The sequence below is a fragment of the Pundamilia nyererei genome, unplaced genomic scaffold (assembly GCF_000239375.1).
Source record: "Pundamilia nyererei isolate P.nyererei 1_Seehausen unplaced genomic scaffold, PunNye1.0 scaffold00106, whole genome shotgun sequence".
NCBI classification, from domain to species: Eukaryota; Metazoa; Chordata; class Actinopteri; order Cichliformes; family Cichlidae; genus Pundamilia; species Pundamilia nyererei.
This window is the reverse complement of record NW_005187507.1, coordinates 1,249,630-1,276,549: the sequence shown is the minus strand read 5'-3', so window position 1 is coordinate 1,276,549 and position 26,920 is coordinate 1,249,630. Positions and strand designations below refer to the sequence as shown.

Sequence of the window (26,920 nt, the reverse complement as noted above, 5' to 3'; positions counted from 1 at the left end):
TATATATAAATATATTTATAAAATATAAGCTTATATTTAAAGAGACGTTCGATGGACTGTGGAATTTTGCAAATGCACTGATTAAATTTGACTTTCTTAATATTTGCATAGATGATAAATGTCATAGTTTTGTATGTGTGTGTGTGTGTGTGTGTATGAATGTGGGTTGATTGATTTCTTTATTCTAAAACTTTCACCTTTTTTTGGTAAAGCGAAACCGCTTTGGATCTGGGTGAGGTAAAGAACCATGGTCAACTTGTCTATGTGATCAGTGTTAGCCAGGCTGTTGGGAGACATGACAGGGGGGATGCCCAGCTCCTTCTCCAGGATACTGAAGGCCAGTTGGTTGTTGTGAACACAATTAGACTCATCCAGGGAGGACATATCACTTGGAAGGAATGAGAAAACAGCAAAGACGGTTTGTTACATTGATTAGATAATGATTGATTGATTAGAAAATCAAAGCACTCTTGTACTGCCGAACAAAAACTAAGCAGGAACTCACACGAGGTCAGGTCTGAAGTGGTGGATCAGAGCGCACAGAGCCAAGCCGGACCTCCAGGACCGTGTAAAGTCTTTTACATTCACATTTTTATAACCAGCAGTGTGTTTCTGACACCATTTCAATAGCTCCTCAGAACCGCCAGCTGAATCTGGGACAGCAATAAACCAGACAATAAATCAGAGAAACCTCTAATAGCTTTTGCAGTTGCATATTTCATGCCAATGCTAATCGCAATCGTGTTTCCCGGTTCATTTAGCAAGACCAGGAAAGAATAACCAGAATAACCAGAATAACCGCCAAAGGAGTCGCTGACCTTGACGCATGTGAAGTGAACTCTCCTTTTGTTTCTTGAACGACGGATGAGTTTTTTCAACATCGTACAGGTGCTGCACCTAAGTTGAGTGACCGGTACATACAAAGAAGATGGAGTCAATAAATCAACGTTTAACCTGTTTAGTTCACATAGATCTATTCGTTTAACACAGCAGATGCATTGACTAGAAGCCGAGGTCTGATAAACTGCTCTCATCAATTTTCATGTTTCATTTCTTAACACAGCTTTGCTTTGAAGAGCACTTGAAGAAGGTACTAGACTGTTTTCTGCCTCCCTAAATGAACTTTAGGATGAAGGCTTTAAGAAATCTTTATTTCTTAAAAGCTTTATTTCAATCTCTGTTGACTAAATAAAAGATAACACCACTAACCTGATGGGTCTGGATGGAGGACAAGTTAACTCTTTGGTACCGTGTTCTGGGGTCGATGCTGTAAGCAGCATACTTTTTGCTGGTGTTCTCTGGTGTTGTTTGGGACAGGAGCTGGTAGAGGCTTTCACTGCATATTTGTAAAGACAAATAAAACCAAAAACAATCAACAACTGTAGTATATTGCAAGTAAGGGATAATTACTGGTTAACTGCCTTTGACATTGTCCATTTTTAGCTGATCTGCAGGTACACACCCTTATTTTTTTAACACTTTGTTGCCAAAGGATGGTATTTTATAAGGAAATAAGCTAAAAGTTCCTTTATTATGTAATTCAAGTTTTAAAATCCACACGAACATTTATCACTAAAAGCCTAATTGTTTTATTCTGGTCACATCAAGGACTCCTGCTGAAATAATAATAATGCTTATGCAATCAGAACAACTATCCATCACGCTGATTATGTCAGGATGGGTAGTGTTGCTGAGGATGAGACCCACAGGCAGGCTGACAAATTCTAGTGCGACATTTCTCTACTTTATTCAGTAGTTTTCAGTCAATGTGATGTATTCCTTTAAAAGTTTAACGTAATTTCCCTGTGACAAAAAATTACATTAATATTAGAACTGTAGTCTTTGCTGTAAGGAAACAAAAAGTAAAGCTTTCTTTTAATAAACATTCAGTGTAAGAAGTAAACAAGCTGGCAGCAACTGCATTAGCAAATCTAATCTCAAAATGTGAGATCATGAAATAAAACCGTGTGCAGATTATTAGCTGTATAAAATGTACTTACCGCTCAGCCAGGACTTTGAGATGTGGGACCCCATTACCCCAGCTCCTGACCATCCATGCTGCATCGAAAGCAGCAAGGAACCCACGAGCGATGCCTGTACCCAGAGGCCAGAAAGGCTGCAGAGAACACGCACTTAATGTCACTTTGTAACAGAAAATGTCACTTTATCAATTAATTAATAGTAAATGGAGTATGCCGTGTCATCAACCACAGAAATATGTTAACCGTAAAAGCCTGTGTGGTGTAAAATGAAACATCCTGTCGCCCTTACTTTGAGAAAACTTCATGCAGAGGCTTATCTAGTCAGGCAGACGCAGAGTGAGTAGACACGTTAGACTGTGCTTCCTGCAAAAACATCAGCTTGCTAAAGCACTAAAAATGACGGTGCTAATTTTTAGTGTCAGAGTCAGCGCACTCACGCACCATTATAATCGTTATATGGTCAACACTGTTGTTAAGATTATGAGTGTAAAAATAATTGCTTCATGCTCGATTAAACACATAGTTTCATGCATTTCTTTCCCCACGCTAGGTATAAAAATCAGACCCTGATGATGTCAGTGAGACTGGATATCACTAATATGAGGACATCTCTGGCCACAACCCCAAAAATCTGCTGTTTAAAATTTTGTGAAGGGCATCCAATTAAAAAGTTGGCTCAAACAAAGGGCGGCCTTAAAGGAAGAGGAGCTAAAACTACTTGTTTTAAATCGTGAATGATGCAAAACTTCTCTTGTAAAATCCCAAAATTCAAATAACTGTTGTGAAAATGAGCTTAATAAGATGCCTTTATTGATGTGTTAATTCACCAATTTGGTTCTTTGATTCTTTGATGTCTCCAATTGCCTTGCAATTTTCTGCAAGTTAACTAGAGGTTACTTTTATTTATTTTAGTTCCAGTGTTTCATTAACTGTATGGCATTAGGAAGCAGCATAATATAATTCAATACAATATTCTGTCCCACAGTTATCTAGCATTGTTAAGGATATGAATTAAGGGAAAAGACCCCAAATTGCTGCTCCCTACCTCCACTAGGCAGTCTCCAACAAGACCAATTAACAACTTCTTCCCTCTCCTCTCCTTGACCAGCGAGGCATTCTCAGCACGGTGCATGGAGGTGAAGTCGAACATCGCCACATCCCGCTGGCCGGCGTGATTCTGAGCAAACTGGAGGTCAGGCAGTCGGCCGCCAGTGGAGAAGTCGGCAGCATCACACGCATAGTTGCACAAAGCCTCGTAATCCACATTTGCAGGGGCCAGCAGCTGTTCTGCATCATTATGATCCTGCAGATATAGAGGGAGAAGTGTATCGGACGACTTCTGGCACCTTCTCTTACACAGATGACATGTCTTACACTTGGTTTGCCGCATTAGCTGAGGGGCCAGGCAGCAGAGAAAGAAGAGATGACTGACAGTTTTTAGTGTCGCTACATTGAAGCAGCAGCAGGGCTGTGTCATCTATGTGGTTTGTTTCTTTTTCTTTACTGGCCAGAGATAGAGCTCGTGCCAATAAGAATCACACTTTTCCTCAGTAATAGATGTGTTATTCTCACCTGTTTAATGACCCCTTTCTTTAACAAGCTCTTCTTTTTGGCAGTCATGACAAAGTAGTGGGTGTCGTCTTTGTAGTAGACAATATTCTCCAAATCAATACCTGGAACGGAGAATGGAGAGAGAGAAAGTATGGAGGAGAGGTTGAATGAGGTAAGCTGAAAGCAAAAGCATTTCTGCAGTTTCTCTCAGTGCCATATTTCTCTCAATAGAATGTTTGCTATTCTCTTTTGGTTTAACCACTTTGAAAATGTGAGAGCTTATTGGCCTACACAGGGAAAGTCAGTGTGGATTGATTAGACAGTCATTCAAAGGGGTGTGAGCACAGCAAACACAGTTCAGTTCCTCTAAAGCGTTTCACTGATATGAAAGTGCAGTAGATATAAATTAGCTCAGAGGATTCAGGCAGGTTAACCAATAGTTAACAATCTGACAGGAAATTAGATGAGGTTTGAAACGCAGATTAACAGCACTGCTGTTTGTTTCACACTTCACGCTGAACCCGAAGCAGCAGTGTGAACATTTATTTCATGCCTTGAGGCTTGCATTCAGGAAGGCGCGACAAAGGAAACATTTAATGAAAATAAAAGCACTCATGTTGTTATTAAAAATATTCTGGTTCAGTGACTCAGCTTAGTGAACGCTGCGGAGTAAAACAAGTTAATCCGAAGCCAGCGATTTTCTCTTTTCTTGCTTTAATTTTTAAACATTATACTATAAATAAGAGCAGACAGCTGCTTCACTGCAAATTAAGATGTCCTCCTCTTTTTTTGCCAAACATCACTGCAGATGTCACAGGGATGCCTACCAGTCTCATTGAGTAGCTCTTGGAAAAACTTCTGGTTATAGATGCGGGCTACACCACTGATCTCCTCTACTTGGGTCTCAGCAGCTGTGTGTCTGTTGATGAAATTGGCCGTGATGCCGATCGCCAGTTTTCCTCGCAGCTCTTTGTGCTTGAACCCTGAGAGTTTGGGTAAGAAGAAAAACAGGAAACTTAGCTGATGAAATGCTACATTTTGAAAAAGACTGCTGGGGTAAATTTGAATTGTGCGTAATAACTATGTGTATCAACTAGGCCTTGTGAAATTGCTTAGTAGCCCTTGTTGCATCAGTGGGAAATGAAAGTATTCAAGCATGCATAAGTATTTGTCTCACCATCAGGGACAAACCTGCCTCCCCCAGCAGAGATGAAGACATCAAACTGGAAGGCTGCGGCAGGATGAGTCCGGGGCTGCAGTTTTGCCATCCAACCTGTCAGAAACACATCAAACTTTTATGTTCTGCACCTCAGCGGATTTCATCACAAGTTTACTGCTTTACATGTTGGTGGTCTATGAATATTTCCAGTTTTGAGAAACAACAACAACAGTGGATAAAGCAAGCAAACTTAATAGGGAGGATGATGAGGATGGTTGTTAAACGCACATACCATTTTCTCCTGAGGGCTCAATCAAACCCTGGAACTCCACTCCAGTGTGCACCTCTACCCCGAGGAGGAGTGCCACCTTCAGTAGAATCAACTGCAGCTGACGGATGCCTAAAAATATATGTGGGTGTCATGAGAAATGTGTGTGTAGCATAACCAAAATGCTACAAATACTATCAGTCGTGCACAGATTAAAAATGGTTGCTAATATTGCAATTCTCTTTGAGTTTTTAATGTGATGTCTGAAATTTGCTCGTGTTGACCTACCAGAACTTAAAGGTAATAAAGCCATAAAACATGAATGACAGAAAAATACAGAAATTGTGAATCTGAGAGCCCATTTTGTTTGATTAGCAACGATTAAGTGAAAAAAACAACTACACGGTTGAAATTTGAGATTGTATCATGTAATACTAAAAGTATGGGAGCTCCATAAACAATAATAATGCAGTGAGTTTATTTAATTCATTTCAGACTGGCTCAAAATGGTTTTATATATAGACTTTCACTCCAATAACTGACTGAGGCACTCACTGATGTGATCCAGAGAGCCAGAGCAGAATTTGCCATAGAACTTTTTGGCTCCGAGCTCGCGGAGGTCATAGATGGTGTAGGGCCACAGATGGAGAACATTGTTTCTGGAGAATGTCTCCCGCTTCTCCAGCAACACCACCTGAGCCCCCAGCAGGGACAGTTCAATGGCCACTCTCAGGCCACATGGACCAGCACCCAGCACGAGGCACTAGGAGAGAGGAAATCAGCAAACCCTCAGCATGGACGCGATAATAAAACATTTTTAAAGCAAAAGGTGAGGACAAACGAGAACGATTTTAAGCTGCTCTTGAAGGACAATTAGGATAAAGCCATTTGATGAATGTGAGAGTGTCATGAATTATATATAAAGGGCAAACATTTAACAAGAAATTAAAGGGAAGAGATGCAAAAAACCCACAGAGTCACAGCCCACAATCAAATATGACATCTGAATTGAAAATAAATTGTAGTTTGATGGCTGCAGTTATCGATCCGCAAGTGCAGCAAAGGTTCTTGGAAAGGAAAAAGCACTTATAGATAATCTGTATGATCTTTTTAACAACTTTTTTTGTTATAGTTTTAGGCATAGAATGTTTTCTATAAAAGTAAGGAAACACCATTATTATCACAGGTTGATACATTTATGTTCTGACTAAAATAAATGCATCAAAAAAGCATTCAATGAAGATTAAAATACACAAAGTTGAGAAAGATAAATGTCATAAAATGCCAGAAAGTCTTCGTGGACAGCAGTACTCATGGCCTAACCTAATCGATTAATGATCCACATGTTGCAAACGCTCTTGCAAATTTAACCTACTCGAGTCGAATTTTAACTTTCTATAATGAGCCACGACATAAATGGATAAACTTCCTCTACTAATGAAGATTCTGTGACAAGATCCAATCTCTGGAAAAGCTACGAGATGTGATTGAACTCTTTTAATGTAGCTGCGATTAAAGAGGAATCTCTATCATGCAAGTAGTAGAACCACAATCTCAACTTCTTACATCAAAATCTTTTATCTTTTGAAAATGACAATAAATGACCTTTAGTTGTCTGTACCTTGTTTTTAGTGCAGGGCTTTCCTTGCTGATAATCTTCATGAGAAGCTCTTTTATCAAGCTTGGTCCACAAAGCTTTGGCCTTCCAGTAGTTCAGTCTTTCTTTTAACTTTGCGTAGAAGCTCCCGAAATCCTCCGGATCGATCTCCAGCTGCCTGCAGAGCTGAGTGAAATGGTGCTTTACATCCTTACAGGTCTGGGCTTGGACAAAGAGGTCAAACGTAGCATGTGAAGGGTTGACAGGACCTTGGCTCGCCATAGCTGAGGATGTCAAGAAGCCCAGTTCCTTTTGGTCACTGGGTTGGGTAGCTGTGAAAGAAGAAGTTATATCGTGACATCATCTTTTCCTACCTGGAAGTAACACCTCCTCGGGATAGGTTCATGTAAATGATCAAACGTTTTCCCACTGTTTACAGCCTTTGTTGGTGTAATGTTTAGAGGTGGTCCGGTTATGTAAAACTCCTACATGCCTTGTTGTGGGAATTTCCCTCCTCGTGTGCGCTTAATTATAGTCCAGATGTTTGAACACTGATGGCTTTATGTCACCTGGTTGGCTGAGTCATTACTAACTTCCTCCATTGGGCCCCTGTGGCTCTCTCTATCTTTCTTTTTACAACCAAACAGCCCGCCCACAGCTGATGTGTCATTCTCACATGCAGTCTCTGGAAATTTACTTGCTTGTAAGAAAGAGGACACAGTGTAATAGAAACATGTGGCTAAAACACATGTTTTATTTGCTTACTTTTCAGTAAACAAAAGGGGTGAAAATTAATATGTAATGTTATACTCAGCTAATCTGTTGATTCTTTTGCTATTAATTGATGACGGGTAGTTAAAAACACATGGTGGGCAGGGCCTACTCCGAAGATCTTGCTTTGTCTGCCTAACAGTTCAAAGTCCAAAGATATTTTATAATATGATCAAATAAAGTATGGGAAAAGGAAAGGCAGTAGACAACAAACTCACATGAACAATCTGGCATTTCAAGCACGGTTTTCTGTGTTTGGTCTGCTGGTAATTCTTTTGTCCTAACCCTGGCAAAACCAAGTTATATACAACTATTTCTTTTTAGGACAGACATGCTTCAGTGATGTCATATGGTTCAAAGAAAAGTGACCAACAAGAGAAGATGAAACATAAATCGAATATAAGAGAACGATAATGGCCTAGATTTTGACTTCTGAAGAATCTTAGCAATTAAAGAAATATGCCCGTGGATCTTTTTTCAACCTTACATCTCTGGTTGCAAGTCACGCACAGCGTTGCGTGAATATGGGCCTGTGAGGGGAGGACCTAACTAAGAACACGGAAACCACATTTCTGTACTATATTACTGCAGATGTAACACTGAGTACAAAGAGTACAGCTATAGGTTTTCAACACCATCTGACCCTAGTGTCTATCAGATGAAGCCTCTACGATGTGTGTAGAACAAAAGAATGTTAAAAGGAACAGTAAACTCCTAAACAATGCATGTCTCATTGTGGGAAATATTTGGTTTAAAATAGGAGCTATGAGCTCATATATTCTCGGTCAACATTTACCCAGTGTTGGCAAAGATTGTTGACTAACCTAAAATTAGTGGCACTCCTAGCAACATGCTAATCTTTTAAGTCAACAGCATCCCTAAGCAACAAATACAATGTTTGAAAGGTGAATTCTGAAAATTTACCACAAGTTAACGCTTTCCTAACAGCAAGCTGCAGAAAATGCAGATGACACCAAAAGTGTGAGGCTGACATTTCCTGCAACTATCACTGTACCATTTACTGGTATTTACGCTTCTCTTCTGTAAAGTTGTCAGCTCTTGCCCTCCACCTGAGACAAAGTCTTTCATTATAGAGAGTACACCTGCATGCTTTGCATGACTGCCCCTGTATGCGTGTGAACACAACTGCATTTTAGCTTTTCCTAAGGCCAACATTCCCGTCCTCACATTTTACTACAGTTTCCTGAAAATGGGCATCAAAACGAGGCAGCTTTTGCGTCCATATGACAAGATGCTAAAATTTTTTAAATAAATCACTCCTCTTATTCTGTTTATTGACTTAATGCTTGTTACTGTGCAGGACAGTTTTCAGTCACTAAAGAGATATCACAACCTGCCATAAACACAAAGATAAACAGTTGTGTTGGTGTGTTAGATAAACCTCCATGGAGATGCAAAACACTAGCTTCAACGAAAAAGGCACAATGCAAATGAAAAAAACAAAAACAGCTCTTGTTCAACTAAAATATCTAACGGTATATTTTTACTTTAATACTCGAACGTTTTACTTGTTACATAGTTTAGAAATATTTATTATTTTTACCCTTTTTGCATTTTATGTAGATTTTAACTTTATTTTCTATTTTCTATGATTTATTAAACCTTGGTACTTTATGTAATATTTTGGCGGCTTTAACGCAGGAATTTTCCAATTACACCTTAAATCATCTTATCTTATTTTATTATATACAGCTATCGACCACATATGTGTATATAATACCCTGTGTGTTTCACTCTCTGTGTATTTACACACCAGTCAGTGTTTAATCATTAGTTATAGTTAATCTCTGGCTCTTTTTCTCAGCGTGTCTTTTTTCCTGTCTCCCTGCCCTCACCGCCAACCGGTCGTAGCAGATGGCCGCCCCTCCCTGAGCCTGGTTCTGTTGAAGGTTTCTACCTTTATAAAAGGAGACATTCCTTTCCCACTGTAATCAAGTGCTTATACAATATTAAGTTCCTTGAGTTGAGCGTTGTTGTAATTTGGCGCTATATAAATATATATCTGAATTGAACTGACAAGAATACACAGCTACAGGCTATATATAGCAGACTGAGGAGTCACATATGACTTGGTGATTATTTGTCTCCAAGCAGGCTATGAAGTGAACCGCTCCTCCCATTAAAAACAGAACATTTAAGAAGAGTGAGGTACTCTTTGAAGACAAAATAAACTGTCAAATCTAAAAACTTAAAAATAGCTCACACGGCCGACTTGATACTTTGATCTAATTCTCAGGGAGGCTGCTGTTTTTATGATCTGTTGTCATGTTCTTTTTTTTCCTCTTCTTAAACATGTAAAACTGCACAGCTGAAACCACAAGCCCACAGACATATTTCCTTTTTGTAAGTGTTGCAATGTTAAAAAAGAAAATATTCTCACACTAAAATACAAGTTTAAGAATGGCCACGCGAAAAGAAGTGTCATCTGTGACAAAGGTAAAACAACACACAACCACCACCATCATCATCTGACTTCTGTTAAGCAATTCTAGGCAAGAAGCAAGTCTTCTCGGGAATGTTGTTGCTGACAGCATGATCAGACAGAAAATAGCAGGACTGAAAGGTAATTTGACCTAATTTCACTCACTGCCAGTGGATTGGATTCGAGTGGATTGACCCACCTTATTTAACGTGTAAGCTCTGTGCACTTTGTTTGGCAGCAACGCTGTGTTTTATCAGACTCGTGGATGGATCATATTCTCTTGTCCAGCCTGGCAGGTTTACAGAAGGACATAAAAGAAGAGAAAGAGAAAGGAGAATGAGTGACGCGAAGAAGACGTGAGAGGAAACAGAGAGATTATTTCCTGGACACGTATCTAGACTTTGTGCTGGCATTTTTTTTTTAATACTTATGATCTCACAATCATAGGAAACTGTTAAATGAGCAGGCGTGGCACTGATCGCATTCTGCTATGCCAAAGCAGGATGCAGTCCCAACATGTTACTGTATGCAAGCAACCAGATTGCAAACTGCACCCTGAAACAGGAGCTGACTTAAGTTCAGAGAAAATATATCTTATAGAGCTGCATCATAAAAACTAAATGATTTAATTGGGTGTTTTATGATGGAAGAGAATTTTAAAAGATACGCTTCAGACAGCAGCACGTAATGACCTACACAATCAATCAATAAACTTGAAAACTTATAGAAAAAGTACCCGCCTCAGAGATCGAGAGGGGGGAAAATACAGGCACAATATACAACATTACATTACCAGCTCTGAGGTCGACCTAGAAGCGGGTTTCCTTGAAACTGTGTCCATGCTGTCGCTCCCATTTTTTCGTTTTTTTTTCTCCTTTGGTTACAGGTAAGGACGTGGACTGCCTCACCTGCACCTCGCGCCCGCACCACACTAGTGGAGCCTCTTCCGGGACATTCTGTAAAGCTACACACAGCGCGAGCCCCACGTGACGAGCTGTGAGGCGATGCACGCGGACGACACGTTCTGTGATCACAGCTCAGTATTCATGTTAATACTGCTATAATAATAATAATAATAATAATAATAATAATAATAATAATAATAATAATAATAATAATAATAATAATCCAATTATACTTGTGAAACATGTCATCAGTGGGTTTTACACGTTAACAAAATGCATGGAGCAACCATATCGTGAAACAATGTTTAATGTCAAAGAAGAACTTGGACTCAATTTATTTAACTTGAATATTTCCAACTTTCTACTCCTACTTTATTCTCTTTTACAAGAGAAAAGAAACAAATAAAAGGACACTTGAAAATACATTAATTACAACTTCTACCATTACTTCATAATGGCACGGATAATGTAGGCTACATAGTCCCCCATATATAAAATACTCGAAAGATCCCCGGATTTAGACCGAAAAGAGACATAGGCCTAAATCCATTGGAGACTGCGACAGGAATCCGTATACATACGGAATAAATATGCATATTCATTCCGTATGTATACGGGAGCAGGCGAAATAAGCTTCTTGCTATATCTATCAAATTATTTTACTTAATTATTTGACTCTAGGATGTTAGCCCTAGATCTGACTGTCCATGGTGCACTGTGATAGACTTGTTTGGTATTTAGTATGACCACCTTTATTGATTAACTCTCCTGAACTCTCTCAGGCAAGCTGTCTTGTAGTTTCTTTAAGTAGTCATTAGGAATAATTCTCTTGGCTTCTTGAAGGACATTCAAAGCTCATAAATAGATGCAGGCTCCCTTTTGTTTTGTTGTCTATCAAGATGACCCCCTAGTACTTCAGTAGTGTTGAGGTCTGAGCTCTTTGGAGGCCAATCAAAGGCTGATAATCTTCCATTATTTGTTGTTGAATCCAGGTTTGGGATCATTTTCCAGCTGAAACAATGAAGCCACTGCCAATCAGACTAGATGACAGATTTCTAACAATTTTGAGAAGATCCCCAACACCACTGGTTGAAATGCATCTGTAAAACATGTTTTTGATGAGGATTCAGTGGACAGTAGATGGAAGCACTGAAGGGCGAAATGCATATCTCAGGTCCAGTGTCAGTTCTTTGCTGGGATTTTTCCAGTTTCTTAAGGACATGACTTTTAGATACCATTCACCTTTTGTACAGACAGACTGTACACCATACTGAGATATGCCTTTTTTTTTTTTTTTTTGCTAAAAATCTTCAGGAATCACATTGCTGGTTCAAAAAAATTTATGCCTGTCAAACTGTATTATCTTTGGTATTTTTTCATTGATTCAATTAAACAAATGGGAACAAGTTACGTGCTCTTGTGACAGGAATCTACTAACAAAATGCCTAAAGATACAATTTTGGTTAGCTGTCAAGTTGTTATGTGTAGACACAATACCGGTTCATCCCGTGAGTTAGGCGTCTATTTTAGGCTTGAATGATTCAGCTCATTGTTAAGTGGCACAATAAACAAAAAAACATTCCTCTTAAAATATTCAGGTACAAGGACTAGACTGAAAATGAGTGAAAAACCAGACAAGATATGCAGAGAAAAACTTTGAAAGAACTATTGCTTAAAAGCACTTTAAAAATTAAGAAAAAATGTGGCTACTTGGAAACAAAATATGAAGAAATAAAGACTATGCAAAAGTCTTGTAATTAGACTATTTATATGTAGATAAAAAAAAAATTGACACTACTGTTCGTTGCATGTCGCTATAAATATGCTTTCAAATCTTTTTCTAGGTCAATGGAAGATTACCTTTGTGTCTTAGAAAAGGATAATCAAGTATTTTGTGTACATTACTGCTTTGTGTGAGTATGTTTTTCTTTCTTTTTTAAAGAAGCATTTGTTCAGTTAATAAACAAAAGCGCGTGTCATAGGCAGTATACAAATTTTATTCAAATTTGAACAGTAATCAGTAGGATTTAACAAAGAGTTATTTATGTGAAAATTCCCATTGGATACAGTAGAAAAAGAGTATATATAGGAATATCACTGATTTAAAAATATCTGCATAGCCAGAAAGGAGACCCACAGAACCCCACAGGAAATGTCCTTGGCTTATTAGCAAGGCTGCATACTGACTATATGATCTTTTTCATGCACTTTATCCATATTTTTGCTCAAACATTCAATGAGACAGCAGGAAAAGGGAACGATGCAAACAACCCAACTACACCTGCAGGCCATTGCATTCTTTATCCGTGCAACACAGCAGATGTAACACAGATATCAAGCTCCTATTCATGGCAGCTGCATCATCCTTTTGTGTGGAGTTACTCAGCCTTAACCAGCAGTGCTTTGGGAAATCCCGGCTGGAGAGCCCACTCGAGGAACAACAGAAGGTGGCAGCACAACACTGTCGAACAGATTCATGAAAGCAATATGTCTGACAAGAATGACACGCGATTACCTGCTAATTTCTCAGCCTGTATAGCAGCATCAAAATGATCTAAAGGTCATCACGATGTAAACATTGTGGTATTGATTGTATTATGGGAAGCATCGATGCTGGTAGATTATCAGTATGTGGCGAGAAACAACTGGCACGTTAATGTTCAACTGAGAAAGGTTTCACAGAAATACGTGCACAAGAAACATACCTGTGCTCAGAAGTGTTGCAACTATGATTAATCTTATACTTTAAGATGTTATGTAACCCAGAAAAGTACCAGAAAGCAAAATAAACAATTGGGTTATTCTTTAAAGTAATAAATTATAAAGATATATACAAATATTATCATTAAGAATATTTACAATTAGGTTTCAAGAAGCCAATTTTTTTTGTTATACCTGCCACCGTGGTCCTGGGAAAGCATTGTAGTCTGCCTCCTATAGGCATCAGGGAGGCATAACCATACTGCTGCTCGTTTATCATATTCAATAAGAACACAATGACAATATCTCCAGTGTAACATTGTCCGAAAACTTGCACTCATTAGTGAAATACTACTGCTGGTTAAAAATCGTCTTCATATCCATGAAGTTGAGAACTGCGCGGGGACATTCACCTGATTTTAATGCGAATGCTTGAAAGTAAATCTACAGATTAAAATGCATGCTGGTGATCCAATTGTGATCCAAAAGTGTACACAGATGCAGGATCTCACAAACAGTGGATTATCCTTTAAGAAGAACAGAACAGCATAACCTCTGTTTAGATAACACAAGCTTCATTGTAAGAAAAGTCCGGAGTATTAAAATACACTTTTACACAGTAGAAGAGAGTAAAAAAGACATTTTTCATTGGCACAAAAATCCTCACAGAAGAATTCTTGTTTTCTCCATCCTGAGATGATCTTTAGTGATCAGTAGCCATTTATCTTTATAGATTAAGAAAAGTCACAATTAGCAAATAGAGACAGGGACGGCCTCTTTTCTTCTTTGCGTTGAGCTGTATGTTGGTCACAGCAATAACTCAATTAGTCCAGCTGGTGAAAGAGACTTTCACATCACTTTCACATCACAAAATCTCACAGCAATCCAGAAACAAGCCTCAATGTTGCACAGGGGAAGTGTGGTGCTAAAAACTGAAGTATTACCATAGAAAATTTCCAGTTAATCCAGGTATAATAGCAAATTCTTTTTAAAGAGATCGATAATATCTTAAAATTTGATGTTGGTACCACATAGATGCTTCTTGAGCAGAAAAATGGAAGACGGCGTCTGAGCGTGTGCGTTTCGAAGGGGATCCCAAAGAAAATGTGGCGAAAAGAGACATCCTGTTGTAACCAATAAACTTAACTCTCTGGACACCCACCCATGTTTGACTGATATGCTGTCTTGTAGGCCATGTTGTGTAATTGATGGTGATCATTATAAGATCAGTCAGGAGAAATAACATAGGAAGAACCCACGAGGAAGGCTTATTAGGACACCTTACAAACACATAAAAGGCAGACACACATCTTAGCCTGTTTTGGGTTGTTGAAAAATAATACCATACCTTGAAAACAGTCTCTCAAACTGGAAATGTTGGAGAGACTTTGGAAAGACTGGATTTTGCTGATTGGTTTGATGTCACTCAGAATCAATGATTGTACCCAAATATGTGTCAGTTCTTTGCCCCATTGGACAAAAACCCCCCAAAAAAACACAACCGCCCCATACACAATTATCCATGCACTTTAAAGACGATGCACATGCTCAGTTATGCACATCCATACTGTGTGCACAGATATGTTGCCAGCTTGGTTACAGGTTCTCTCCTGGCTGGTACTGAGGCTCTGTGGAGGTAAAGTAATCCTCCAGGAAGCCCTGCAGGTACTCGAAAGTTGGCCTCTCCTCAGGTTCCTTCCTCCAGCAGCTCAGCATCAGCTCATGAAGGGATTCGGGGCACTCTGCTGGACACGGCATCCTATAACCACGCTCCACCTGGTCTAACACCTCCCGGTTCACCATACCTGGTAGAGAAAATAAAGCATTATGAAAGGTATGCGGCTGAAAAACTATATCCATAGTTGGAGTACTAAGTAAGACATCTTTATGCTATACACAGAATACAGAATTATTAGGTAAGTGTGTATTCTGATCTTTTTATTATTTTTATGCATATTTTACAATTATTTTCTTTCACTGAGTTATTAATAAAACTCCTAAGGGCTGACATTACAGCAGCACTTACTCTTAAGACACAAAATTTTTAACTTTTTCATATTTGTATGATGTCACAGAGCATTTAGAGAAGTCAACCAGCTCTTATTATGGCTGTCTTGCAAATCTTTCAGGTCACTCAGTCAGAAACCTTTCTGAGTGCATGCTAACTGATGCCCCCTAGTGGATACACTTTTTATTTTTATTGTGAAGCAGCCAAACTCTACAGTCTTCCCATTTTTTATAAAAACACAAGACTATCAGAAACCCATTATTCTCTGGTGCCACGATATTCAAGAACTGGAACGCTGAAACACGACCACAAATCAATAGGATTGATACAATGAAGCATTAGGAGCGAGCCAAAAAATAAATAAATAAATAAAAATAAATATAAACTAAGACTGACTCTTGATGGACGTGGTAGGTGGGCTAACTGATGCAGATGACCACTTTCAGGAATCTGGTTAGGGCTAGTACTATTAAGGATGAGCTGGTGGGAGTTTTCCATTCTGACTAGATAGTCAACAAAGGCCTCGGATATAACCCACATATGAATTCAATCACATCATAAACAAATGCAGGCTTTCTCCATTCTTTAACAGCATTTTGAAAGCTGTGGCTGGTCCTTCAGCAAACACTGACTATGAAGAGACCACGAAACTGACATACTTCATAAACAGAAGGACTCCTGAGAGTTACTAAAAACAGGATGACCTTTTTTTTTTTAAAAAGGGGTTGTGAATATTTTTGAAAAGCCAAAAATGTTACAGTTACCAAATTTAGGAAATGCACAGTCTGTGTAGGTTATCCAGGTCAAATGACCAATAGTGGGTTAATGATCCTCAGAACAACCTCCAAAGGTACTGTGGGTTTATAATCTGGGATTATCTGCCCACCAGTGGTTTTAGATCTCAAATGACCTTTAGGATTGATTTTTTTATGTGTTATTTAGTCTCTCACAGGGAAAAAATAAACATACATTTCCTTTAAGCATTAAGTTTTGAGGTTCAAATTCCTTCAACCATAATAAAGCCTTAAACAAAATTATCTATACTTGCCTGGGTATGGGACTCGGCCTTTAGTAGCCAGTTCAGTCAGTAGGATCCCAAATGACCATACATCTGATTTAATGGTAAAGCGGCCATACAGCGCAGCCTCAGGGGCCGTCCACTTGATGGGAAACTTGGCACCTGCAAGAGAACAAGTTTATCAGGAGGCTGAAATTAGATCATTGTAAACAGGCTGAAACAAAAAGCCAACTGGCAGAGAGCTTCCTGCTGTTCAACAGCTGTGACATCACAAAATCACTGATTCCTTACACAAAAGTGAAGAAACAAAATTGAACTAGATATGTGATGCCTTTGAAATACTCTATATTTGGCCTGGTGTTAGAAAAAGAGAGAAAGGCTACTGTGTCACATGGAGAAACAGCATGATAAAATAAATGCTGTCTTTTTTACCCTTGTACTTTTACCTTGCCTGGCAGTATATTCGTTATCCTCTATGAGGCGAGCCAAACCAAAGTCAGCCACTTTGCAAACCAGGTTATCTCCCACCAGGATGTTAGCAGCTCTTAGATCACGGTGCACATAGTTCATCCTCTCGACATAAGCCATCCCCGAAGCAATCTAAGAAAGGGGCAAATCTCTGTTTTATAACAGAAAAGTAACAAACAATTAAATAATAAAACGTGATATTATTTGTGCTGACCTGTGAGGCCATGTCCACCAGCTGGGGAAGGCGAAGCATCTTACCCATGTCCCCTTTCAGAAAGTCCAGTAGGCTACCTGTTAGTGCGGATTAGAATAAGTTAATCACCACTGAGATTATGAAATTCCTGAAATTCATTTTAAATTTTGAAAAAATGTATGCAGAAATGATGTTTATTTATTAATAAATTCATTGTCTAGAACTTTCTTTTTTCCCAGGCAGTAAACACATCATAGTTTAGCTCAATTTTTGGCTGTTTCTGCTTAATCACATCCCCTTTTTTAAGACGTGTTCATCTTTTAATTAGACTTAGAAATATGATTTCGATGAGTCATAATCAAATAATATTTTAAGTACTACACATTTTTATGATTATTTACATTTACAAATGAAAAAATGTACTCTGAAATTTTTTTTAAATGTGACCGAGTGAGGACCCCACGCTGACCTTGGCCCATGTACTCTGTGACGATGTAAATCGGCTCCTCAGACACCACAGCGTAAAGCTGAACCAGCTTTTCATGTCTCAGTTTCTTCATGACCTGAGCCTCCTGCAGGAAGGCCTCTGGGGACATGGTGCTGGGCTTCAGGGTCTTAATCGCCACCTGCGTTGTACCGTTCCATGTTCCTGATTAAAAACAAATGTTATTAGTATAACATTAGTATTGATTGTTAGAACTTAATTCAACTCCAGCTTTCCCCCCATTAAAACTGAAGTCATTTAAGTGTTAAATAATTTTCTAATGCACCTCTGGACAGTCTTGTATATGGTTGCTTTTTTAAATGTTGCTCCATGACCATCCTTTTTCTGACAACAAAACATTTCTGCTTAAAAGCTAATTACTGGTAGTTTCCAGTAATTAGTCAGAGCTCAAGCAAATGGAAGACTCCTGTTTTTGCCCCAAAGGGAAAGACAAATGATTGCTGATTTCTACTGTTATGCCTTAAGACATTTGTGGGAGGACAGTCAGTAGGTATGACCTGAGCATACCTGGGTGTGCCTGAAAACACAAGAGCTTTGTGGTCGCACCAGCACCAACCTCCATTACACTTAATTTGCCTCCCTGTCAGTTCATCCACGTTCCCAAAATGAAATTCTAACTGACAGGTCATTGTTTTCATACACTGGAGAAGATTCATTGCACACTGTAGTGGAAAAAATGCAAAGCGACAGAAACAAAGATCTACTGAACAATTTGAAAAAAGCAGCCACACTGAAAATGTTCCAGAAGTGACGTCGGCATATTTAAAGGGCATATTGGCCAAATTTCTAAAACGTTTGGCATTTTATTTTCCCTGGCATCAACAGTGATCATGCAATAATATTCTAATCAGAATCAGCTATCAGTTACAGCAGTAATAGTTATAGCTGTGCAATTTTTCAGTCATGCAGCGCTAAAATAATTTATGCACTTTGGTCTTACAATAGCTGTGACCAGAGAAAATAACTGAATATCCATTAAAGGAATAAAGCCTGACTCACCCATCCAGACTTCGCCGAAGCAGCCCTGTCCAAGCTTTATGTCAAGACGGAGAGACTCTCTCGGGATCTCCCAGGCGTCCTTTGCTAAGCCCTGAGTCTGAGGCTTCAGTACAGGACATATGTCTGTTAGGCTGTGACACAATCCATCAGCATGCTCTGGGGAGGGAAGATTGTGAAGCTGGTCAGTGGTAAAGCGAATAATGGGCAGGAAACACAGGAAAGGTTTAACTAAAAGAATAAGTGAATGAATATTAGAGCCGCTCAGCTCTTTTGTGTAATTACTAAAGACTCTGTTGGGGAAGCTAAAAAGCATTTTGTCTGCACTGAACTCACTGCGGTAATGATTGACAAGCTGCTGTAGGGAGTTGAACTGGGTGCGTGACGTGATGTAGAAGCCTCCACTGTCCAGCTTCCTGATCTTGTAGTGCTTCACATTTAACCCTTTTGTGTTGTCATAATCCAATACAGACAAACAGTAGGCACCTGGGGGGAAATGATAACCAATTAACACAAAGTAGCAAAGACAATGATAGCATTGATTCATCGAATGATGTTAAATCTGTGTTCTTTCTTTTAAATCACCTGGTGGAAAGTAACAGAACATTTGCCATTCAGAATGAAGAGTAATTGGAGTCCATTTTTGTGGGCAGTGTGTTCATTGCGACACCAGAGGGCAGTGCTGGTCAACCAAAAAACAGTCTGAATCACAGATTTGGCCCAAGGCGATGCCTAGCCTTTCTCTTTATTTTTGAACTGGGCAATATGGCCTGTGGTTGTATAGCCTCAGCTCCACAATGACCTAATTCTGTCTCACTCATTCACCCAGTATTTCGCCTCTGCTCCAGCTCACCCACCTACTCCCCTTCTGCCTATCTCTCCCTACCTTCAATCTTTTCTCAGTCTCTCCAGATTCCATATATCTGCTCCATAACAGTAATCCTGTAATGTACCAGTGTGTACACACGACATATACACACAACTGACTGAGCCCGAAGAGACTATTTTACTGCTGCAGCAGCAGCATCAGAGTAGCTGCCTATCAGAACCATCTCTCTACACTGAGTCCCACAGGCATCACATCCAACCTTTTCCCATCTGCCTGATTTGTTTCTCTTCTGTACCCACGTTGCCACATGACTGACACGGCACAGCGGGGAGCACAGTGAGCAGCACGGAGGCTTGCCTTACTGTAGAAAGAATTTGCTTTCTTCTCCTTGGTGCCTTTTTAGTCTGATATGTCACAGAACAGAAAATTCATTTTGAAATCTGAACATTTTACAAGTTGATAGAAAGATACACGAAGAGGTGTAAAAATAACCGCACACTATGTTTCTGAGATTTTAAAAAAAAAGTTCCCTGGTAGACTGGTTTTAAAAATAAAAATCTACATGCCCAGGCCCTAAAAGTTTTACATTTACAATTACTCTTTCTCATACTCTGTCATAAAGGAAAACTTGTGAGAAAGCCGAGGGCTGGTGTTTGAAGGATATCAGAAGTCACTGATTCAGGAGTAGTTTTGTTCAATAGGGATGAGTGTGGTTTGAAAAAACACTTTTTAAAATCAGAAAAACAATCACAGATCCTAAAAAAATGAAGGCAAGCTTTTAACTTTTTCCTTGTCTTAACAAAAAGTACATGTACACAGCTTGCATGCCTGAAACACTTCAACTAGTTATTGTATGACTAAAAACTGGAAAAACTGCACTGCAAACTAACAGATGTTGATGGTGTTTCCACCTACAATAGAGCTCCAATCAGAAACTCTCCTACAGCACATTAAATATTAATATTGTATGATTCTGTGTTTTCAGTTCAGTACACTTTTATTCAAAATATATTAAAAAAAACAAAACAATCCGACACTGATGTATATCTACATGCAAATCATATCCCTTTAAAACTGTGTTGTGGATGAGTTAGTGGGAAGATCAGCTAAATCAGTGGGATAACACATGATCTCTTGATTCTTGCTTGTGGTGAATTACCTTTTATAGGTTTCTTGCAATTTCCAGAAGCAATAATGTTTTTGTTAGTTCAAAGTTTTTTTTAACAGATTAAGGGATCAGTTTGTACACAAACTACACTTTAGAAAATCTAAAAAGGATATCTAGGTGATGTTTAAATACGATTGAGTAAGGAAGTAAGGAAAGTAATGTTGTAGATGCTGGCACAGCTTTCATTTTTAGAGCTACTTTACGACCAAGACCAGATATATTTAACGAACAGTCTGATGATCAATGTCAAAATAGTAGTTACAGGGAGTTTCTGATTAGAGAACAAATTAACTAAGTCATTCAGATACTTCACCTTATTCCAGTTTCAATTGTGATTCAACTTACCCTTGGTGGTTTCACTCTCTCGCACCAGGAAAGTCCCTCTCCTGTTCTCTAAACTCAGCAGCAGCCTCTCAGAATCGCGGCGTGTGATTTTGCCAAAGTACCACCTGGTTGAGGTCAAGACACAACACATGGGACACAAGGGAGCAGATTGGTGACGGGAAGGAGATATGAGTGGGAGAAAGAGAGGGAATGGGAAATCGAGGCTGAACTCGCTTATAGTCTCAGAAGGTTTCGGTTATTCCAGATGCAGTGCATACAAGTGCCTACAGTGCAACAGCTGCTTACCTGGACTCTAGAGCCAGTTTGAGATGACTGATGGAGAAAGAGGCAAAGGTGAGAAACGAAGTTGTTACCAAAAGTTAGTTTGTGAGTTTTATTGTAAGCAAGCAGGTTAGCATGAGAGGTTTAGCAGAGAAAGTGGTTTCTGAGCTGCAGCGAGTTGAATGGATAGTTTAAGATTTCGGTGTAATGACTTTCATCCCAGCATCAAGCCCAAGATCAAGTCAGTGTTACATTACAAAGACACTCACTTAGTTTAGCTTACCTTAAAGACTGGTAACAGAGGCAAATACAGTCAAATAGTAACAAAGTTCACTTGCCAGCAAGCCCAATTTTTATGCTCTTTCTAGTCCTTTTGCTCAGTTGCTACTACTTTCGTAGCCTCATAGTGAGCTTTAAATGGGATCTGTGACACTCATTTCCAGCATTCTTGGACTTGACTATTTGGTGGTGCTTCTGCCCTCACAGCCAGAGCCGTGTGCCTGATATGACCACATAATAGACATCCACCTTTACACGGAGCACAGAGTATAAGAGACTGTCTGAAATCAAGTATTTAGAAGCCTAAGCATTTGGCTGAAGTATTATTTTCCACATACACTGACCTCATTACTTCAAACTAATAATATGTAGCAGTAGTCCCTTTTAAATAGTTAGGTTCATGTATTTCACTACTTTTAGTGAGAACCTGGCTAGCTGTTGTGAACTCGCTGTAGCTTTGGTGCTAATTTTACATAGCTATCAGCAAAAAAAATGAAATAAAATTACCTCCCAAAATGTAAAACTATTCCTTTAAGGTCAAATTTCTAATTCACAATAAAAGTAATAATACTGAAAGCTCCAAAGAACACAAAGTTTGAGGGTTAATCTTTCCATGCGCTTGGTGAAAGACAGATAAGTGTCACATCGAGAGGGAGAGAGAGAGAGAAAAAAAAATAAAGGGGTTTACTCTTCTGCTTGGATGGAGTCAGATGGAGCCACATAATTGCTGGGGATATAACCGCTCTCTCCGGTGGTCAGGGAGCGCGCCAGCCACCAGTCCCCTTCTCTGCACAGACGAAATGATAACACACAGCTTTACCAAGGCTCATCACAAGTCCAAAACACAAATGTGAATTTTCGGGCTGTTTATCAAGTGTCTCAGACCATAAATGAAAGGATAGAGTTTGTTTTGTAATTTTAGTAACTGCTGCAATAGCTGTAGTATTTCAGCTCTTGGCTCTTGGAGAAGCTTGATGAAAGTCAGCCCAGGTTCTTTTGCTGTTATGCAATTACTATGGTTGGGAATCGCTGTAACTAACAAAATGATAATATCATAATTTACTGCACACAACAGCAACGTGATCTATGCGTCTACAATACATCCTGATATCTGTAAGTGAGGAAAAGATATCCCTGAAATGACAAAATGCAGCAATTATGTACACCACTGTGGTGTCAGTGTGGGTATGTATTATCATCCTTATTCAATTAATATTATTATATAATAACATGTCGGTTCAGTTAATTAGTTCTCTGATTTGCTTTCTCCCGGCTAGTTTCCCCTCTGAGAGTTTCTTTTCCATCAGCACATGTTAGTTAACTTCTGTTCCCTTCACCCTCTTTCATTTGATATGATCCATAATTAGTTGCGGTAAATGAAGCAGTGATTCTGGTAAGTCAAACTGGCAAAGGGACTCCATCTAGACCCTTTGCACGCTTTAATAAAAATGCTGATGTTTACTGTCAGTGTATTCATGCCATATCACAACAGGGGATGATATTCTTGTGATTCCCATCCCTAGTAATTATAGAAACATATGGATATTGCAAAAGGCAGGCTGATGGTGCATGAAGGCTACACTTTACGAGAGGTTGAGCTGTTGAAGCTTTGCAGCACTATATTCACAAGTCAAATTTTAAAGCAATATGTTTATTTGCTTTGATTATTTGCCTCCCATTGATAGTGCTGCAAGGCTTTCAACCAACTGCTACGGGGCGAGGGCAGAGGCATCAGTTTCACATATGCTTCATGTGATACAAAGAACACAGGCTCACAAATGGTTGATTTAAACACAGTCGTAGAGAAGCTTCACAAACCTGCAGTTCACCTTCCTCCTATCAAAATGTGATGGTTTGTGAAGGAGAAATGGGAAAGAGAGATGAAATGGTGAAAAAGAAGAGCGTTGGAGAAATACAGAGAGCATATTATGAGCAGTGGCAGAATAGCAAAGTACGCAGAACAAACAGACTTCAGCACAGCACATATGATAAAGCTTTGAACCTAAACTACTTGAACTACTGTGTATTGAATGAGGCACAGTAGTGAGGCCAGGGAGAGAAAAAAAAACAGAGGGCAGAATATGATCTTGACAAAAGCCCATTGACTCACTATGCATAGCTTTACTAATCCAGTGAACCTGACCAAACAGAAAACTAGGACAAGCCTATCTGACACTTACATTAACAAGTCTTAGAATTGGTTCGAGCATTCTTAGTATCCTTGACCCATTAATGGGCCAGATCTCTGGCTTAGCGGGTCAATGATAATCCACTATTGTTCCAAACTGCCTTCTTGGTCAGTAATTTGTCAGTAGGCAGGCAGCAATGGGGGTGCATGACTACACTATATGGTTCACTGCATAGCTATTGAGTTCAAAGAGCAAGCCCGTACTTAAAAAAAAAACAACAGTATAGGCAATAGGAAATGTTTCCCTTGACTGTAAAGACAGAAGTCTTCAGTAGACAAGTGACATCAATTTTGGAGAGCACAGTAACCAGACGGTGAGCAATAACTTATGCCAAAAGACGACAGAGAAGGAGTGTGAATGTTTTACTTACGTATTGTTTACTATCTGGAGCCGTTCACCCTTCCTAAAAGACAGATCTGTGGCTGTTCGAGATTCATAATCGTATAATGCCACAAAGGTCGTCACCCCTCCTGTGAGAAGATAAAGTGTGGGTTTTGATAAAGTGAAGCATACAGAGTGCACAGTTTAAATAGCCAGCACAACAAGGTGGTAACTGTAAAACTGAAAGCTCTCAGCGAAGGTTCTCACCTGCTCGTGCTATGCAGTTTGAAGAGGTGACACTGTTATTGTCCACTCCTCCAAAGAGCGTTAGCTCTGCAGTATTAGCCATTGACTGATTCCCGCTGAGACCTGCATCCACAGTAGGGCTGCGGTTTGGTGTTAAGGACTGTTGAGTGGAGTTGAGGTGGTGGCCGCCAGCCCCTCCACCCGAGCTGAGGTTGCCATCGAGGCTGCGTGTTCGTTGGCCTACATCCTTGGACTTGCTCTTGGATGCCCCCATAGCCAAGGCCTGTTGTGCATTCAAAGACAGAGAAAACTCTGTGAGACAGCAGATTAAGAATAAACTTAATTCAAATTGAATTTCCAGGCACTGTAATAGAAAAATTACACTATAATTTGGCATCAAATAGACTTGCTTTCTTATGTGATCTTCTTAGAATACATTCTCTGGAAAAAATTCCTCTGACTGCCACAAAGCCAGATGCAGAAACCAGAGACGGACCGGAGACTACTATTAAACCCACAGAGACACGGTGTCACACGGACCACAAGAAGCAAAACATCTCCAGCAGACGTTGGAGCAGCTGCCACTCTTCGGTTTCAACACAGACACGAGATCCACTTTACCCCACTCCCACCAGCAGCATGAACACAGACAGCAGTTATGTCACACATGCAAGCATGAACATGTGTCAGAAGCAGAATAATTCCAGAGAAAGGCTGAAGCATTTTGAGGTGGCATTCCCATTGCGTCAAAACTCACGTTCATGTCTTGTTGAGGGGGAATGAAAAAGTCCTTCATTTCAACAGCAGTGCTGAGTAAGTAAACGATCGACAGAAGATTGGTAAACATCAATTATGGTAATAATTTAGAGCCATTACGTGAGTGTGGCTAAAGTAATGCCCACATTCAGGAGTTTTAGCATTTAAATGTGAGGATTTACAGCATTTAGTCACTACTGAGTGGGCAAGTTTGAGCACTGACAGCTGTGATGAGTACTTTTCAGTACCTTTAACAAAAGAAAAATAAGATATTAAAATAATATAAACACCAAAAAACACAAATGATTTTGTTTTAACTGAAACAAGCTATAGAAGCATTATTACCCATAGTGTTTTGCATTGAATGTGTTAGTAAGTCCAATATACAGTTATCTCTCAGGCTGCTAAATACTGCACTGTGCACTCTGGTTAATCAAAGCATGTTTGCTTTCAGCAGCGTCCTGCTGTTTTCAGAAACTAGACCTGTGGGCATGTCAGAGTTGTAAAAGCTGTTACCAGGAAAAACAAAAACAAATGTACAATAGAGCTGACTCAGATGATAATTTTCTGATTGACTGATTCTTTAATTTAAAACCCGCCCAAACACAAAGTACACACAAATCATTTTTAGTTGCAAACCTATTTTGTACACCACAACAGTGTTTGTCCTAACCCAGTGTGGCCCTGTGAGGTGTTGGTCTGCATACACTAAATGCAATGACATATCACAACAGGAGACGATATCGCTATTTAGCAAGTCGGATAATCTGACCACTTGGCAAAGTAAAATGCCCATGAAAACTGAACAATTATCAAAACAAACAAACAAACAAATAAGTAAATAAATAATACTGTTATTACAGTGCAGGTGATCGTCCTCTGGCCCTCAGACTGCGTTGGGGTCCATCGTGCTGCGCAAGCTAACTTGAACAACACAGAAATGGATAACTAAGTCTGAACAGCCAGTTACCAGTTCTAACTGATACATTTAAAATATGATGATTTTTGGTAAAATGATAAACTAGTGCATCTTACACATAGCAGATCACTCATCAGTGCTGATGGTGTTCAAGTTGTCAAGAAATTACAAAACTGAGAAACTGCACTAAGAAGATGAGAACAGAGGAGGCCAGTTTTGGATTGCTGCTTAGTTTTTATTTCTGAAGCTCCCCCACCTGAGGAGGTTCATGAACTCTAACCACAGCTTAGTGCAGGGAAATCCTTACACTAAGCCCAGAATAATTTACGGACTGCTATCATGGATAGACATAGCCACAGGCGATCTGCTAAGAAATGTTAATTTAGAAAAGACACTAAGGTGGGATGGCTTGGAAACACTTCTGATAAGCAGATAAGGGTAAAAGTGCATTTGGATAGTGTCGAGTTATTTGGCCTGCCTGACCTCTGTTATTTAGGTGGCTGTGAATCTGCTCAACTCAGCCAATACATAGCCCACTGTTGTTAACAAGCGAATGCAAAAACAAAGCCAGCTACAAAACGTTGGATAGCAGCCACTCAAAGCTATGAATGATGACATATGGTGGAAAATATCTTACTATAAAAGGACTGAGTTCACTATGCAAGATAAGGAAATGAAGTTGCAAAGCTGGTTCTTGTCTCTTATTTTGCCCCTCCGCCAGGAGAGGAGAAGCAGAGGTGACAAAAGGAGATGTGGAAGTTATTTTTGTGTTTGTAGTTTGTATACAGTTTAGAAGATGCCTGTGGCCATATGTGCAAGTGCACATATGAGCTCATCCAGGGTCGATTTAATACAAAAAAATATGTAAAGGCATTATAAGGAGAAAAAATGAAAGGGAGGTGAACATAACATGGGGTTGATTTTTTTGGGGGGGGTGTTATCATCGTGAAATGGGAGGAGGGAGGAGAAAGGGATGAGGGGCAGTGGGGCCGAAGAGTCGATAAGTCTACCCCCTGGGTATGTCTGCATTAAGGGGTGGAGGG

At 39.5% G+C, this 26,920-nt stretch overlaps 2 protein-coding genes across 5 annotated transcripts in view; both read right to left on the bottom strand.

Annotated features, from left to right (window-relative positions):
• The window catches only part of mical1 (microtubule associated monooxygenase, calponin and LIM domain containing 1), a 22,624-nt gene extending 11,912 nt beyond the window's left edge, over window positions 1–10,712 (bottom strand). Inside the window, exons 1-14 of the mRNA XM_005740994.1 lie at window positions 10,565–10,712; window positions 9,971–10,060; window positions 6,582–6,889; window positions 5,516–5,723; window positions 4,985–5,092; window positions 4,711–4,806; window positions 4,361–4,516; window positions 3,555–3,655; window positions 3,028–3,285; window positions 2,001–2,116; window positions 1,210–1,336; window positions 819–897; window positions 506–653; window positions 198–388 (exon numbers count right to left, since the gene is read on the bottom strand). Coding sequence (XP_005741051.1) covers window positions 198–388; window positions 506–653; window positions 819–897; window positions 1,210–1,336; window positions 2,001–2,116; window positions 3,028–3,285; window positions 3,555–3,655; window positions 4,361–4,516; window positions 4,711–4,806; window positions 4,985–5,092; window positions 5,516–5,723; window positions 6,582–6,839 — 1,846 coding nt within the window. The 5' untranslated portion in view covers window positions 6,840–6,889; window positions 9,971–10,060; window positions 10,565–10,712. The remainder of the gene's footprint in view (window positions 1–197; window positions 389–505; window positions 654–818; window positions 898–1,209; window positions 1,337–2,000; window positions 2,117–3,027; window positions 3,286–3,554; window positions 3,656–4,360; window positions 4,517–4,710; window positions 4,807–4,984; window positions 5,093–5,515; window positions 5,724–6,581; window positions 6,890–9,970; window positions 10,061–10,564) is intronic.
• A 1,940-nt stretch (window positions 10,713–12,652) lies between these two features.
• src (v-src avian sarcoma (Schmidt-Ruppin A-2) viral oncogene homolog) overlaps window positions 12,653–26,920 on the bottom strand; it is a 29,103-nt gene continuing 14,835 nt past the window's right edge. Inside the window, exons 2-14 of one of the 4 annotated variants that reach the window (XM_005740990.1) lie at window positions 24,224–24,485; window positions 24,006–24,105; window positions 23,265–23,282; window positions 22,135–22,233; window positions 21,192–21,218; window positions 20,907–21,010; window positions 18,901–19,050; window positions 18,568–18,723; window positions 17,533–17,712; window positions 17,085–17,161; window positions 16,849–17,002; window positions 16,433–16,564; window positions 12,653–15,181 (exon numbers count right to left, since the gene is read on the bottom strand). In XM_005740990.1, coding sequence (XP_005741047.1) covers window positions 14,973–15,181; window positions 16,433–16,564; window positions 16,849–17,002; window positions 17,085–17,161; window positions 17,533–17,712; window positions 18,568–18,723; window positions 18,901–19,050; window positions 20,907–21,010; window positions 21,192–21,218; window positions 22,135–22,233; window positions 23,265–23,282; window positions 24,006–24,105; window positions 24,224–24,476 — 1,659 coding nt within the window. In that variant the 5' untranslated portion in view covers window positions 24,477–24,485 and the 3' untranslated portion in view covers window positions 12,653–14,972. The remainder of the gene's footprint in view (window positions 15,182–16,432; window positions 16,565–16,848; window positions 17,003–17,084; window positions 17,162–17,532; window positions 17,713–18,567; window positions 18,724–18,900; window positions 19,051–20,906; window positions 21,011–21,191; window positions 21,219–22,134; window positions 22,234–23,264; window positions 23,283–24,005; window positions 24,106–24,223; window positions 24,486–26,920) is intronic. The other 3 variants (XM_005740992.1, XM_005740991.1, XM_005740993.1) reach the window with 3 other exon arrangements.